This window comes from Gadus morhua, chromosome 5, assembly GCF_902167405.1.
Source record: "Gadus morhua chromosome 5, gadMor3.0, whole genome shotgun sequence".
Lineage (NCBI taxonomy): Eukaryota > Metazoa > Chordata > Actinopteri > Gadiformes > Gadidae > Gadus > Gadus morhua.
The window spans coordinates 9775890-9793091 of NC_044052.1; the positions used below are offsets into that span (position 1 = coordinate 9775890).

Genomic DNA, 17202 nt, shown 5'->3' on the forward strand with positions numbered 1-17202 from the left:
CGTTCTGGCGTCTAATTCAATCCCGTTTTGTCCCACGCTCTGCCGTCCACGCACCGCTCAGCTCACGGATCGGGACGGGCCGGGACGGGAAGGAACTAAGGGAGGGGGAAGATGGAGCCCTGCGCTCGGGGCGCTGTGTTAAATTTAGACTCTGAAGAAGAGAAAATCCGTGAAGGACGTTTTATTGTGGTGCCGGAATGTCACAGACTTTACAGAATTATTTCCCCCGTGGCTTATTGTGCAAACACACTCAGACGGAGCACAGCCGAGTGGAAAGCACTTTAAGAGACACCAGAGAGACCGTTAACGCCGTCTCCCTGCGCACAACTCAGATACTGCATTGCAAACGCATTGACGCAACCAGCGGGCCACACACCATTAGGATCTTAAGCACAGATACAAACGACCGCAGGGGCTAAATGGGGTCCTGCCAGAGAAGAGCCAAGCACGTCTGAGATGGAGGGTGTTATTTCAGTGGATGGGGCAAGATGCTGGGTAGCATGTTGAAGAATATCAAGATTGAGCTGATGAATTGGCTGTTCTTAATACCCGGATGTTGCTAGTATTATAAAAGATTCTGTCAATAATAATATTGTGGCTTTATCAATATTGAACATTGATATTGAATCAATAATGTATATATTAATATATTAAATTAGACTTTAAATATATATATATGTATACAGAGTCTAATATATGATAATGAAAAATTATTAAAATATCTTTAGTCGATTTTGTCAATGTCACACATTCAAAGTGTGTGTGTGTGTGTGTGTGTGTGTGCGCGCGTTCGCGTTGCGTGTGTGAATGGGATATTGCAGGGGCAGGCTAGGGGTCTCGCTAGTACCAACGTCTGGGCAGAATCGTCCTCTGTCAGTGATACTACTAAATAATTGGGTGTCCCCATCAGGCTGAAGAGAACCGCTCCCTCGCTCCACTGGTCTGCTGCCATCCCCCTACACAGGGGGGCAGGGGTCAGCTCACACCTCACCCAGTGCCAGTGCCTCTGAGCCAGGCCATAATAGCCTCAGTGCGGACCTCTGCTGTTTTTCAAGATGATACGATAATTATCTCCCGTGTCTAAACGCCATCGCTTTTTCTTTTATAGAACAGGACATGGCGTGTCTGATAATTACACTGCAATCTGATGGTATTTAGAAATAAGCCAGGTTATAATGTCATTCTCGGAAGCCGGTGTTAATAGGTGCCCTGCTCTCGGCGCGCGTGTGCGTGTGTGTGCGTGCGTGTGTGCCTGTGCGTATACGTTTGTGTGTATGTTTGCATGCACGCGCTGTGTGTGCAGTGCTGCTGATATCACTTTGATGACGCCGTTAAGCCATAAATCTGCTCTAAGAGCTGACACGATAGTTCCTATATTGCACTGCACCAATAATATCCTGGCTGTAATGAAAATGTTGGTGTTCCTCACTACTTCAAGGTGGGGGGGGTGGGGGGGGGGGGGGGGAGTTGTGGTGTGTAAACGGTTTCGGAGCTCAAGAGCACTTCACAGAGCCACAGAAATCTGACGATTTCCTAGGCTGACGGATCCTCTGCTTGCACTTGCACTTTCCCCCCCCCCCCCTCCCCCCCTCCTCGCTGCCGGACCTCCAGTGGGGATGTTATCGCGGGCTGTTATTAATTACCAGCGTGGAGTAATACATCTGGCGTCACTCTGGAGGGGGATCAGTCCGTATAACAGCGGGGCTATTAGCCCATGGCCGGCGATAGATGAGGAAACAATATGATGGTTGGGGGAGGGTCATTCTATTCCTGGTCGCCGTCAGGAGCGCGGGGGGGGGGGTGTTCTGTCGGTGTGAAGGGCACACCCAGATGTTGCCGCGCCGGTCAGATAAACGCTGCGTCCGTTATTCACACACGATGTGTCTGTTCTGACCCATGTGTGTGTGTGTATGTGTGTGTGTGTGTGTGTGTCTGTGTGTCCGTGTCTGTGTCTGTGTGTGCGTCTATGTGTGTGTGTGTGTGTGTGTGTGTGTGTGTGTGTGTGTGTGTGTGTGTGTGTGTGTGTGTGTGTGTGTGTGTGTGTGTGTGTGTGTGTGTGTGTGTGTGTGTGCGTGTGTGTGTGTGTGTGTGTCGTGCACTCAAACGTTCTTAGTGACAGCCAGTCGGCGGTGAAGTCAGTTAATTACGGTGTTCTAATTATAGATGGACAGGTGCAAGACAAGACGCCGTCAGGCCAGAGCAGATCAATAATTCACAAGGGATGAACACCCCCCCCCCCCCCCCCCCACACTCCTCCCCCCTTCTCACCTTCTTCGGCCTCAGCTCCACCTCCGTGATGCGTGAGGGGTCCACCATGGGCTTGGGCCGGCGAAGGTTCTCGATGAGGCTCTGCCATTGCGTGGGCAGCCCCACGTAGCAGCCCCGCTTGGCGTCGAAGGAGGTGTGTACGCGGTGCTCAAAGTTCTTGGGCGCCGATATCTCGGGCCTCTTCTTCTTCTTCTTGCGGAACATCTTCACGTGCTGGAGGGCGTCGGCGGGTCCGCCTCAAAGAGCCTCTGAGGAACACAGAGACGGACACCCATCGAGTCACGAAGCGCTCAATGGGAACGGAAACGTACTACAACTGCAACGGTTTCAACCAATCCGTACCGTCCACGTTCCTGAGCTTTCTCCTCTGTTTAATTAAATGGAATCTGCCAACAAATTATTTTGATGCACATGGGCAATCAATGTGGACGATATACTGTCTGTCTGGAAGATGTTTCAGCCTGGCTGTCACCAGTCTTTGTTCGAGGCCGACTTCAAGGAGAGCGGATGGATTGGTTGGAACACGTCTAACGAAGGATATCTGGTCAATTAGGGATTATTCATTCTCTGTGCTTTTCATTGAGGAGAATGTGTGCTGGCCTGACCAATGCCCACGGGCACTTCAGTGCATTAGTGGTGGGAGTTAAATAAGCTAGTGTACTCTTATGAGCTTGCACTTGTATTTCCACATGCAAACACACGTTTGAATGCACGCACAGAAACACATTTGTGAGAGACACACCGACACACAGGCAAACACACACACACACACAGACACACGCACACACTCACACACACACACACACACACACACACACACACACACACACACACACACACACACACACACACACACACACACACACACACACACACACAAAACCAGAGCCAGAGATGGAGAGCCAGAGCGAGAAGGAGAGAGATAAAAGCTACACAAGCGATCCTTAATAACCATTACTTGGCTGCTTCATTGTAGTCGCAATTAAAGTGTGTGTTTGTGTGTGTGTGCGTGTGTTTATTGTAACTGCTAAGGCTTCTAATGGACTGGCGTGTTGGGATGGCTAATGAAGAAAGCCAGTAGTGTGAAGGCAATCAAGCAAGCATCACATCCTTCCTCCACATTGGACTCTAATGTATGTGGTAACACTGCTATTATTTCTATTTTCAATTCGGTCTACACTGTGTCACCGTCTGCACAAGGCACCAAAACAAGTTATTTGTTTGCCTCATAAACATATTCTTTAGAACAGATGTATCACTTCCATATAAACAGGCAGATTCCCCTCCACCAGAGGAAATACGATGCAATATACCCATAATGCACTGTGAAATGACGTCTATCAACGGAAATGATTGCGCAAGCGGCCCGCCACTCGGCGGGGCTATTACTGTGCGAGCGTTCGCACACTCTCCCCCACATCTCCGGCCAGCGGGCCTAATCAGCCCCGACCACGCTCCTTACAGGCTCTGATGGTGACTAACCCTTCACCGCGCACGCCATCGCCTCGCCACACAACAAGGGAGGTCGCCCCCCCCCCCCCCCCCCCCCCCCCCCCCCCTCGCCGCCCCCTGATCTGGGGGAGACGAGCTGGAAGAAGAGGTGGAGGAGGTAGAGGAAGAGGAGGAGGTGGAGGGAAAGGAGTAGGAGGTGGAAGAGGGAGAGAAAGAGGAGGAGGAGGAGGAGGAGGAGGAGGAGGAGGAGGAGGAGGAGGAGGAGGAAGAAAGACAGGAACACAGCAAAAACAGACGTGTTCCCTTCCGCCACGATGCTAACTCAATAACAAGGCTAATATGCTTAGTGTTGCATAAGGAAATCGCGCCACTGTTGTGGCTCGTTCCGCGGGATGCTGTTGCTGGGGAGGATGTTAATTCCATCCGATGGGGATGTCATGAAGGGAGGAATTCAGCGCTGAATGCCATGGCGAAAGGATGGGGCTCTACTTCTAGGGACAGGGAAAGGCTTTCACCCGAGGATGGCATGCTTTTTGAAGTGTAGATGCTTGCGGATATCAGACAGCAAAGCGAGTGGAGAGAGAGAGAGAGAGAGAGAGAGAGAGAGAGAGAGAGAGAGAGAGAGAGAGAGAGAGAGAGAGAGAGAGAGAGAGGGAGAGAGGGGGAGAGAGAGAGAGAGAGAGAGAGAGAGAGAGAGAGAGAGAGAGAGAGAGAGAGAGAGAGAGAGAGAGAGAGAGAGAGAGAGAGAGAGAGAGAGAGAGAGAGAGAGCGAGGGGGAGAGAGAGAGAGCATGGCCAGTTTGAAGAGGAAATCAGTTTAGACTGCCGTTCAACATGCACGTGCTGCCGATTGCAATGGCCGAGCAAATGTTTACGCATAGCACTTGTGTGTCCAGCACAAGCAGATCGATCAATATTTACCCATGAGGGAAAAGCAAGCTGCTGCCGCCCCCACTGGCGCCTGATAATAGGGTGATACCATCACAAATGGGACCACTGCTTTATGTAGCACTGTACCAGCCTTCATCAGCCCAAAGAGCAGCAGCAGCAGAACGTAACCCCAGCATGACTTATTGATCCTATAAATTGTGTCTCCCCCCCCCCCCCTGGAAGTTGGAAGGCTTTCGAACTAGGTGGCTACACTACAGTGTTATTAAACCCTGATGGACACACAGGCATCTCACACTGAGCTTTCCAATAATCCAGCCAGCTATGACAATATAAAAGTACAGAGTAGGATAGAAGGAGAAGGGCCCCGACGTCTGCTGTCAGAGCCGCCAAACGGGGGATGAGATCCCCAGATTGCGCTGGATCCGACTTTCCCAAAGCGCCCCACCTCAGGAAGCCCAGGCGACCCAGATGTACCGTGTATGCATTAAATATGTATACCGCATCGCTGAACAGCCCCGCTGTGAGGGAGCCGCCGCACGAGAACACAAGACAAAGGGGGGGGGGGGGGGGGGGGGGGGGGGGGGAGAGCTCGGAAGAGACGATCCATCCAATAAACGAGGCAGAGATTGTTGTTCTCTGCAAAAAAAAAGCGACTGATACATTCTGCTGAGTGATGGCCGCGTACCCCCGTCCCCCTCCCCCCCTCCCACCGCCCGTCCCCCTACTCTACAAACCCTCCACTGACACATGCAGAAATCCATTTGGGACATGCAGAAGAGAGAAAAAAAAATGTAGCGCATCAATCCAATACAGGGCAGCACATAGCGAGAATGAGGAGGGGCTGGCACCACGGCGGTGCTATCGTGCGATCCAGAGACTGGAGTGTAGGAGGGGAGAAGGGGGAGATTGAGAGATAAGGGGGATATTGGATTTGCTGGGTGTTAGCTCTGAGCTCTGCTGAATGATTCTTATTATTTATTTCTGCTCCCGTTTGCCCTGATTTCTCCTTTATGTCGGCGGGGCGTGCAGAAACAGAGGGGAGGAGGTCGCAGGTAACTGTACATGCTCACGAGATTACAGTACAGTGTTCAATCCCGTTCCTTGTTTTTGATTTGTTCAGTAATCTACTCAAAGAACGCCACATATTCCTGACCCGCAACACCCGGGTTCCGGTGACCTTTTGTGTTGTTTGGTGACCAAGATTGGTGTCAAATAGTGAAGGGAGGGTTGAACCGAAGGATGGGAGGTAATCCTCTTTCGGTGCCCTGTCCGTCAATACGCAAATGAGGATAATCCAGCCCCGGTGAAATCACAGGGGCTATATCTATCCCATAGAGAGGTAGATCACGAGCACCCAGGGCCTTAACATCTGTTTGCACGACTCTGCTGTGCAGTGCCGGGGGACTTAGAGATGGCTCCTCATCAGCTTCATTATGATGACCGTTTTGCCCTTTGAGCATGATGAGAAAGCCTAGGCTTGGCTTCTCCCAAGCGGTAAGTGGAGAGGGTCGTCATCTCATGAACACATACGCACTCAGTCACGCGAGCCCGGGGAGCCACACACACGTGTGCAAGTGCACACTGTATGCGTACACACACTCGTAAACCATTAGAGGGCACGGGAATAGGACACACACCCACACACACACACACACACACACACGCACACGCACGCACGCACACGCACACACACGCACACGCACGCACACACACACACACACACACACACACACACACACACACATACACACACACACACACACACACACACACACACACACACACACACACACACACACACACAAACACATTCAACATTTATACACTCCCAGAAACGTTGCTATCAATTCAGGTCTATTGCAAAGACGTATTACATGAGTGTGTAAGGTGTACAATCCTGACAATGTGACCGGACAGTACCAAAGCAGTGTTTATGATTTCAATTGACGCCCTGCTTTCCTCCCACATCACTGGCAAAATCTGCTTTCTCTTTGGAGTCACCTCTACAGACACAGAAGGATGGTCAATAGGCAGGACACGTGATTCACAGAGTCCCTAAACTGCATGGACTTGCACATGGCTTTCACACATGTTTCATGCTTGTGGTCTGTGCTTGTGCTTGTGTCATGCAGCTTAAAAGCCCAAAACACAGACCAGTCTTTTGCAGTTAAGGCACGCACCAGACGACTCCACAAAGGTCCCCACCACCACCGTGACGTTCATGGGACAAAAATGGGATCCTCATGTAGGGAGGGTCACAGACTTCAAAGGAACAGGAAATCAAATACTGTATGTATGGTATATACTGTATTGCCGGTTCAGATGAGCTGTTGCTTTGTTCTCCAAGTACTGGGGAGATCTCTTTGAGATCTCTGCAACTTCTCCTGAACATCACCAGAACCTCATTTTTGTGATCACACGGAAAGAGCTCCAACATCATGTAGAGCAGATCTAACGGTCTTCTCCAGGGAATCGAACAAGCCTTGAGCCGGATCACAACAGTCAATTCTTTATGAATACACTAACATCCGGTTCAGCACCAAGCTGGGTGCCAAAGCAAATGAACGTACGATGGAGTGTAAACCAACGACAGGCCAGGAAACCGTCCGTCAATGTCAACGCTTGATATTACGCTCCATGTCTTTCGCTGTCGACTTCACAGTCTACTAGATGGGTTCGTCAGGCGGAGATGACCCACTTTCACAGAGCCACTTCATTGATATCGACGGCCCGGGACCTTTCTCCTGGGGTTAGTTGCGGCCGGCGGCACATCATGCGTTTCTCTGTCTACGCAGTTCTCTGCAAAATGTGCACACAAACAAAAGGCACACCGAGACAGAGCTTGGCAATGGCTTTGTGTTTTAACTAAGGGTTAAAAAGCCTTGGGATTCAACAGATGATGAAGAATGGACCAAACACTTGACGTTCAACCACCTCCACAGCTGTGTTTGCAAGGGCATGAGAGCACACTGGCCGCTGTGTGGACAAGAGAAAGGACACATGCGTGAGCCAGCCTGGAGGAGGAGGAGGAGGAGGAGGAGGAGGAGGAGGAGGAGGAGGAGGATGAGCTAGTGTATAGACGCAGAAGGGCAGAGAGAGAGAGAAAGAGTGAAGAGTAGAGATAAAGAACATCGCAGCAGAGAGGGGGAGGGCGAGAACAAAAGTAAGAGGGGAGCGGAGGGGAGGTGGTTTTCGGGGAAACATGGTCAATAGATTGACATTGATTGAAAGCCGCCAGTCACATGGACCGGGGGACTTTTGCTAGGATTTCATTATGAAGCACCACCCCGTCGCTGGTGGTAATCCCACCGACACGGCGGAGGTGAGAGCTTCTTTCCTCCCTCACCTCGGATGGCTTTGTCTGCGGTAAACAAGCCGCAATGTGAGAGGGGATTTGAGGAGAGAGCACAGTAGTGATGACGAGACGACTAAGACATAGCCTACACTTTTTTCCTGCTCCTTTGGAATCAGCACAGATTCACTGGGCAGTGTGAGGCATTAAGTCGAGAGAGCATCGCTGGGCAGCGGATGCAGCTAAGGGGCCGAGGGACTGGCACGGTCCGTGCACAGTAGAAGGTTTATCCAACTCTGTGGGCCTTAACAACCTTAGCACAAAGAACATGTAAACAAACACCTGATGGGTCCGCAGGGTTTTCCTGACGATGCCAACACAAGCCCCAACTCATTTGGTATGCTGGCACTCCCATACGCAGGAAATAACACTTTATGCTGCATTCCAAAACACGTCGCGTGCCTGTTTGTGGGCCAAGGGCTGCGGATGTCGATTGAGCCATACCCATCAAAGATTCAGCTTCCCATAAAGACGCTCGGCACTCTTTTAAGTCCCTCGTACAATTTCACGCTCTGCTCATTAAGACGTATCATAATGGAACACAACGAGGGCACGGCTGAACACACGCCACTATCGCTCTTCATTTATTGATGCAAAGGCAGCACACTGTGGGCTCCACGGGCCGTACTATGGGCTGTACGAGCAGTTCCCTGTTACTGAAGACTATCTTTTAATCATGAGGCTTGAACGCTCTTAAACCTGCAGCAGGTTAGGTTGGCCTCTTCAGTCACCACCAAGTCGTGGTCCCCACCTGTGTGGGGATGTGGTTTCAGGGCAAACTGGGAGTCAGGGCATGCTGTCCTGATTGCGACCCAGAGCCTGTTTTAATCCCCAGTGTTTGACGTCTCATGACCAGTGGCTTCACTAAGCTCTTAATGCAGAATGTCCTCTCTCTCTCTGTCTCCGTCTCTGTGTCTCTCTCTGTTTCTCTCTGCCTCTGTCTCCCTCTCTCTCTCTCTCTCTCTCTCTCTCTCTCTCTCTCTCTCTCTCTCTCTCTCTCTCTCTCTCTCTCTCTCTCTCTCTGTCCTCCTTCAAACCATGATGATTTTATGATCGTTCCTCTGAGAATCATCCTGAACCCAGCGGCTCTAAACCCTGCACAAGAATGTTATTCTCTGTACAGCGCACATGTGTGACCTGCGTGTTTTTGGTGCATGCTAGACCATAATGAACAGGCAATCGATTACTGAGGTAGACCTGAAGGTAACTGCAATCAGCAAAGCGGTTTCCCAAAACACCATTGTGCCAACATATTTTTAGATCATACATGGCTTCTACAACCAACGCAAGTGTCTCCTGAAAACAGCCCAAAAGAACGTCTCCAAAGTATTGCATAAGTCCATATTTCATACCTCTTCACTTGGCAGTAATTTGTTCAACAAGCATGACACACAGTCCAAATGATGTACATCGAACAAATGGCGACGCGCCTCAGTTTCGCACTACAGCCATCCAAGGTGCCAAACATACAAGCGTGAGCATGTGGCTGCAGGATTTCCGAAAGCAAATCATCCATTAATTAATTAAAACAGAACAAGCATGCAAGTTCACCTGGAGCGAGAGAGAGCCTACAACGTAACAGAACCAGTCCGCACTAGAGGACGCCTAAGGTCTTTCTGAGGTCTGTGTCTGCTCTATCGAGAGCATGAGCATGAGGATAGGAGAAGGTAGAGGAGGTTTGAGGGGGTGGGACTGGGTGTAAATGGGGGGGGTGAAGATAGGAGAAATGGGGGGCGAGGTAGAGGGCTCTTAGAGATCCCTTGCTTTGCTAAATCTGTCTTCCTGCTAAATTCCCCCCCCCCCAAAAAAAATACACACACACACACACACACACACACACACACACACACACACACACACACACACACACACACACACACACACACACGTTATACTAGCACTCCACCTGGCCGTGCTACAATCACTATACACTCATTTTTCCTTCTCTTCCTCAACCACTCCGGTTGCCAACCAAGAGCCCCCCCCCCCCCACACACACACACACACACACACACACACACACACACACACACACACACACACACACACACTCACACACACACATTAGCACTTGCTCTTTATCAATGATGCTAAGCCTCTTTCTCTAAGCCTCCCCCACCACCACAGCCCCCGTGCTACCCCTACACGCTTCGCTGTGAAGGCAGAAAACGGGGCTCTGTGTTGAATAAACCATTATTCAAAACAGACGATAAATATCTATTTCCATCACCACCACTGCCCCCTCCCCACCTCCTTACCTTGCCGTCCAGTGAGGAGGAGAGCCTCTCTCTTATCGGAATGGTTGTGAGCCAGAGTGTGCACATATACACCCACACATACACACACGCATGCACGCATGCACAAACATACACGCGCACGCACACTGCTTTAAACGCGCACTCAGGCATGAACATATTTACACACATCCACACATACATACCCCCGCACACGCATACACACACACACACACGCACACATGCATACGCACGCACGCGCGCGCACATACGCACACCGACGCTGCTTGCCTGGGTAAGCCTGATGCGTTGTTCCCTCCAGCCAGACGCACACACTGCCATCTCAAAGGCTCTTTGTTGGGAGCTGATTCATCCCCTGGTGATGTGGACGAGCGTTGGTCGCGCCGTGTGCTGCTGCTGCTGCTGCTGCCGCTGCCGCTGCTCCTGGGCACACAGGGTGGCCAGACAAAGAAGGGAGGAAGCCATAGAGAGACGTGGCTACATCCAAGGGGAGAGTATCACAGCCCTGTGTATGATCCTTCCATCCCCCCTCTCCCTCTATCTTTTTCTCTCTCTCTGTCTCCCTAGCCTTCTCCTCCTCTGGTGAGCTCTCTCTCTCTCTCTCTCTCTCTCTCTCTCTCTCTCTCTCTCTCTCTCTCTCTCTCTCTCTCTCTCTCTCTCTCTCTCCACACACACACACATACCCACATACTCCCCTCCCACTGTTCCCTGGCTCTCTCTTTCTCTCTCTCTCGCCCCCTCTCTCTCTCTCTGCCTCTTTATCGCTCCCTCCTCCCACTCTCTCATTGGGCTGTCTTTGCTGTAGACGTGAATTGATGGCAATGTATCTGTGTTTGTGTGTAAATGTGTGTGTGTGTCTGTGTTTGTGTGTGTGTGTGTGTGTGTGTGTGTGTATACACACACGCACGAGCCTGCATTAATGTGTATGCGCTCTTGTATTTTCACAAGGCTTATTGTGCGTGTGTCCGTATCTGTGTGCTCAGGGTGGTTTCCAGTGACAGTAAGGAGAGTAGGGGCCAATGGACACATTACCCGGGATACCTTTCATACAGTCAGCCCATCCAGGGCACCACCACGTCCACACCCATCCCTGACACACGTGACGGGGTGATGGGAGAACGCGGGGCGCTCACCGAGGAGGCTGTGTGCACGCAGTGGGCTGCTCGGTCAAGTGCATTATCCACGCTATGACAGGGTCAGGGGATGGCAGATGGCAGGGGAACAGGGGAGTGGGGGCGCCCTGGAAAGATCCAGGCAATCCCTAGAGAGAGACGACCAAAAAGCCCACAATCTCTGAAGTGTCATAGGAATAATATTAATCGATTATTCTTTTTAACGCCTCAAGTAAAATAATAATTTTGGTCTCTTATGCAGCCTATTTTGGATAAAAAAAAAAGGATAAATTTTTGCTTCACACATGATCTAGTACTGAATAATTTATGAGGCAGACACTCAGCTTTTAAATATCTTAGGGTCACGTCATGCAGAAATAGCTTGTAAAGGGAAGCTGATTCGGGACATTTGTACTACTTGGAATATTGGTCAGAGAAGATGGGGAAGTCGCCGAAACGCACCCTTAATAACCATGTTCCAATCCTACATCAAGCAAACACGAACAAGCCTTGTGACAGCCAGTTTGCATAACTATGATGCAAAATGGGTTTTTTCTCCATACAGTGTATGCTAGATATGACCTCTTTCTCTTTCACTCCTGTACCTGTCAGCATTATTACAGCTGATATTTACACACTGATTATATTCTGCAGCCATGCATGACAGTGGCAAATGACACAGCAGAAAGGTTGTGCTTTCCCAGTGTCTCGTTGGGCATGATTATCAGTCCTCTCTCCTTATAGATCCGTGCTTGTGCTTGCTCAGGTTATTGGAAAACTGAGACATCACATTCATAATCTATATAATTGGTGTTGCCAGTTTGAGAAGGAAGCCAAATTCATGATAGAAATGATGTATCTAGGTGGGGTATTTATTAATTGAAAATCTATTATTTATTCTATTCAGTGAAGAAATTGTCACATGTCCTTAAGGTTACAGCGCAGACATTCTCTTCCTTAACACATCCTATTGGTCAATTAGATCCATCCAGTGATATAGACGGCTCTAAATCCACTAGATTAGAATATATGCAAGAGCAGCAGCTTTTTGTCATGCTTGATGATCCACTCTGAGCTTCGGTTAAAAGCATCGACCGGCCATATAGATAAACATGACGGTGAGGGGGCGGTTGTATTGTAAATTGTCAAAGGGCCACCCTTAAACAATGATTGCCTGAAACCTTTTGTGTGGCGTCATTCAAATGAAAGACCCGACAGCCTCATAAATGATACAGCCTTAATGGTTTGCATTTCAATTAATTCTATTGTTTGGTCTGGCGGCGGCTCTTTGAGCATTATGCGTGGCTATGTTTCAAGGCCTGCTGTGATACCGGATTATAGGTCTTCCCACAGATCCACCACCTTTGGTGACGTAACAATGTTCACTTCGAGTGGTCAGAGACCATGCAATACATAGCTGACCTAACATTACCTTTTACCTGAGGTGCAACCCCATAGGAGCAGGACTTCAACTCAACTGCCTGCGTTTAGTATAATTGACATAAAGTGGAAGAGGAGAAGTCACTGTTAACCGGTGGAAAGGATTAGAAATGGATTTTAGAACACGGACTGCACAGCCCAAGTGTGTGTGCCTTTGAGGGTAACAGGCAGATGGACAGAAGCTGTTCTCAGAGGGCCTCATTTAAGAACATCACCAAAGCCAGCTAGACCTACTTATGCAATCTCTCTGCTGCTAAGTGGTAAACTTTATTTTCCGAGCAATTCTCTGCTCTACTGGTCGCTTGATGTATTATTGGGTTTTTAAAGACTCCTTACAAAGAGCAAGTGAAAGGGGTACACTGTGGCTATTAGACTACACTAAGCATGTACTCACTAAAGGAAGTGAAACAAGCCAAAGTAGTATTCAACGATACCTATGTTTGGGTTCAAGTGCCAGATGCAGGTTCAGTTTCCTGTTTTCACACACCCACTACTGTAATCATGTCGAGTCATCCTAGCCTTCTTGGGAATCATTTAAAGAATTCCCTGGAAGTTCCGTTAATGGAATGTCGCCACCACAGTAGGTTCAGGGTTCATTCCTTTTGTTAAACTCTACTGGCCTTCGGTCAAACACTTTAAAATCACGTTTAAAACAAATGTTTAGTGTACCACCTCCCTATGAATGTCAACACTTTCAAAGTGAAAACGCAATAGCCTCTGGTGTGAAAATCTAAGCGATTTTATTGGATCAAGTGGCAACAAGAATGGACTTCGACTCACAAATGAAGATTGCTTCCATTTTTGGGGGGAAGCGGCTGCCAGATAGATTTAATCCCATTAAACTCCAGCGATAGCAGATACTCAGCACTTCCTTTGTTTGTACCCAATTAGTAATTCAAAAACAATTACCAGGAAAACAATCTGTGTTCCGGTGCATGTCCTCTGCTTACGATGCACCTTGTGAGTCAATCAGTAAATTATCATCCAGCTAGTCACCAGCCAAACACTTAGGCAAGTTTATTGAACATCTTTATGCAACATGGTCTCCAGGGACTGATACACAGAACAATCCCAAATTGTGTCATGCTTTCCTCCCAATGCAGGGATATCCAACTCGATTAAGAATTAAAAAGCCAGATTGAGCAAAAAGAGAAAGATAGCAATATTCCTGTGAACATGATCTCTGCAGTGAATATTGATTCTCCCAATTGCTTCTTCACCACTTTAAAATGTACAACACTTCTATGGGTATAAAACATTAAAAAAAAACGTATGACTTACAATACAGTCGTCACAAGACATTTATGGATGATATGGACTTCTTCTTCACGGCCCTATCCACAAGGAATATAAAGCAATCAAAGCTCAGTGTCAGTGTTGGGTGGGATCGGTGCTCGATTGGCCAGGCTGGGCTCGGCCCTCGGTCTCCTGGGCCATCTTCTGGCGGTAGCGCTCGGCCCGCAGTTCCTCAAAGCAGAACTCGGTGGCGCCACTGAAGAGCAGCTCCTTGCAGTAGGCGCTCTTCTCCTGCGGTTTCCCCCCCTGCGTCGCTGGCTGCTGCTTCTGTAGCAACAGGTGTGACCTGTGTTCCTGGAGCCTCTTTAAAGGGGTCTCCTCGAGACGTGGCTTACGGGACGACAGCACCGTATTCACCGCCGGGTTGATCTTGCATGGAGTCCTGAGGCCACAGGAAAAACAAATCAAGAGAGGGAACAACGACCAGTGAGAGGAAACTGAAATCGCGGTATCGTGCCTGCGATTGATGCAAAAATGTTCTTGGGGAAAACCTCATTGACAACATATTAATACAAATAAAATGTGTGATATTAGAACTCACATTGTGGGAGGCTCGTCCGACTCTTCCACGAATGGCTGGAAAGACGGTTTTGCGAGAGGCGGCGCTATGATTTTGTGACCGAATCGGGACTTCTGGGGCATCTACGGCAGGACAGAAAGACAGACAGGTATTGGATGAGAGGCCTCGCGTTACAAGGCTAGCAACACACAGAGGTTCGACCAGCTCACACAGGCCTGCAGCGGCATCTTGATTCATACCTTCACGTCGCACCACTTCTCAGGCTTCTGCTCGTTTTCCTTGGCCCTCGCGGGCGGCGGGGCAGCCCAGGGCTCCAATTTGGGGTCGGAGGTCACAGCCTCCGGACACTTGTTCTCGTCAAAAACCAAGAAGCAGCTGTTCTCGGCTCTGCTCGGTGCCGGGGCCCTCCTCGACTGCAAGGCTCTGGCATTATCTGTCCAGAGGGAAACGGATACGACATATTTAAGATTGACATCAGAGGTCTGTTTCTTAGGAGAAAAATAACCATTCTTTTAAGGCTTCACATGACCGGCAGCAACATACAGGTGGCAAACAATTGACACGGTGTCAATTGTAGCCGAAGCAAGCATACGTGCATGTACTTACGGCCGAGAACAGCCCGAACTCTGTTGATGGGTACAATGGCCTTCTTCTTCCCCCTGTGTTTGAGATCGATGAGAGACATTCGCTCGGGTTCATTGCTCTCTTCATCACTGTCTTTATCCGCCATGCTGGTCATCACCTGTCGTGACACACGTGCTTGCAGGCCCCTAGAAGTAGTAATTCAGGAAACATTAATTTGACTATTTTTCAGCTTGCATGTGTAGCTGAACTGGTAGACTCTTTTTTCCTTAAACTTTTTCCCAGAGCGGTGCTGATCGGTTGTGCACCATGCTGATGTGCAATGGTCTAAAAATATAACAAGAAATAGCATAGTGCACTTTTTTGTGGTATTAATAGTAGCGCATATATAAAAAAGATATAGTCATCCCCACTGGAGCTCCTGTTTAATGCCACCTTAAATAATGTTTTATTTATTCTATAGCAGAACAATATCTTTTGTTTTGCTGTAGAACAATTTTTTATGCAATGCAGCAATTGATGGGTGTGAAAGCGCCGGGCTGGTCCACTGCTGGATGCATGTAGGGGAACACTGTAGGGTTATGATTTCCTATGATTATCATGCAACATTGTGATATGCATTGAATGAAAGGAGACCCATCATATCCCTACTTGTGGAACTGCAGGAGCTTATCCCTCGGTTCAGCAAAGTTGTTGAAGCCTTCTTGGTAGGCGTTGTCTGCCTTGCGAGAGTTGCCCTGTCTCTCATATTCCTCTGACCAGGCGATGTAGAAGCTAGCCTGGGACCCTCCTATCCTCTGTGCCTGCATGTAACTGTAGATCTCCAGCGGCTCTGGGCAGATCTCTGCCTGATGAGACAAACACATACACGAGATAGCGTGAACTAAAGCATGTCGAAGAAGGAGCTTGCAAATGTGATCAAATAGCTCGCAGCTAACTTACAAATTTGATCCAGAGGTCGACGTAGCGCGGGTCATTGTGGTATCTTTTCTCCTCTGTGAATAGTGTCACGGCTCGCTCCAACAACATGGAAAGGTTGCTCTCCTTCCCACCCTGAGGAAATGTTTGTTCGGTCCATTTGACGTATCTGTTTGGAAAACAAGGCACAAACGTCGGAAAAGCTCACACAGCTATCAAAAGTAACTATAGAGTCCCATTATTGCTAATTGTATACGGTTCATATGATTGAAAGTGACTGATCTTACCGATCCCAAACATCAAGTGGATCTTCTCCATTATATAATCTCAGTTCAGATTCAAAGCTTCTGGATAAGAAAAAACACACAAAAATAAATCAGTCATCACTCAAACAGACATATTACTTGACTTGGAGGTCAATGTTTGCTCTTGCTCCCTTGACTTACTGTTTCTGCTGGCTGACAGCAGAGCTAGGTCCGTCCTGCTGTTGACTCAGCGCCTGGTGCAGCACCGATACGTCCCGACCCCGCTTCAGCGGCTGGATGTTTTCTTTACTAAGCTCCCATTCTGCATCCACCCCCTCTGCCATCATGCACCTCAACACAACTGCACAGCAGAGGAAAACAACACAATGTATTTAGCAAAGTTTACACTGGAATCAAATGAATGAAGGGATGCTGTGACAGCTATTCATTGCTACGACCCCTCCCAACTTTAATTTCCTTCTGGTTGGTATTCAAATATCATGTATGTCACACTGCATTATTTTATTACCAGGAGAAGTAATCCGATGCTAAAGTGTTCATGCAGTGCAAAGTGAAACGGCATGTAACGTGGGATGAATACTGGCTAACAGCTATCGTTATCCTTTAACGTGTTGCATCGCTTCGTTTGGAATAGTAGTAAAGTGGACCAACACAATGATCAAAACAAACGAGACCAATACCAGTAAACGATGTAATACAGACTTTACAAACCTAAAGTTTTTCCTTTCAATGATTTTAAAAAGCGTACGGTACTCCTCAGTCCCGACAGTACGGCTCTGTATGTTTTGAATGGGAACCGCGAGACAATGATTGGACGAACAGATACCGGAACTACGTAAACGTATGGCACG

The 17202-nt window shown here is 48.8% G+C and overlaps 2 protein-coding genes across 2 annotated transcripts in view; both read right to left on the reverse strand.

Annotated features, from left to right (window-relative positions):
• pak6 (p21 (RAC1) activated kinase 6) overlaps positions 1–10808 on the reverse strand; it is a 16345-nt gene extending 5537 nt beyond the window's left edge. The window contains exons 1-2 of the mRNA XM_030357250.1: positions 10488–10808; positions 2269–2516 (exon numbers count right to left, since the gene is read on the reverse strand). Of these exons, the coding sequence (XP_030213110.1) occupies positions 2269–2472 (204 nt within the window). The 5' untranslated portion in view covers positions 2473–2516; positions 10488–10808. The remainder of the gene's footprint in view (positions 1–2268; positions 2517–10487) is intronic.
• A 2950-nt stretch (positions 10809–13758) lies between these two features.
• On the reverse strand, positions 13759–17164 carry bub1bb (BUB1 mitotic checkpoint serine/threonine kinase Bb). The gene is made up of 9 exons (XM_030356128.1): positions 17063–17164; positions 16532–16691; positions 16373–16432; positions 16110–16254; positions 15819–16015; positions 15192–15355; positions 14825–15018; positions 14607–14707; positions 13759–14447 (listed from the first exon to the last, which is right to left on the reverse strand). Exons 2-9 carry the CDS (start codon positions 16675–16677, stop codon positions 14141–14143), a joined length of 1314 nt encoding a protein of 437 aa, XP_030211988.1. The 5' UTR covers positions 16678–16691; positions 17063–17164; the 3' UTR covers positions 13759–14140.
• Positions 17165–17202: the final 38 nt, after the last annotated feature.

Excerpts from the sequence above, each read along its gene's own strand:
- bub1bb (XM_030356128.1), bottom strand. The coding sequence starts at position 16,677 with ATGATGGCAGAGGGGGTGGATGCAGAATGGGAGCTTAGTAAAGAAAAC. Across the intron at positions 16,433-16,531 it reads GCTGTCAGCCAGCAGAAACA|AAGCTTTGAATCTGAACTGA; the intron begins GTAAGTCAAGGG and ends TTTCTTATCCAG. Across the intron at positions 16,255-16,372 it reads CCACTTGATGTTTGGGATCG|ATACGTCAAATGGACCGAAC; the intron begins GTAAGATCAGTC and ends TTTTCCAAACAG.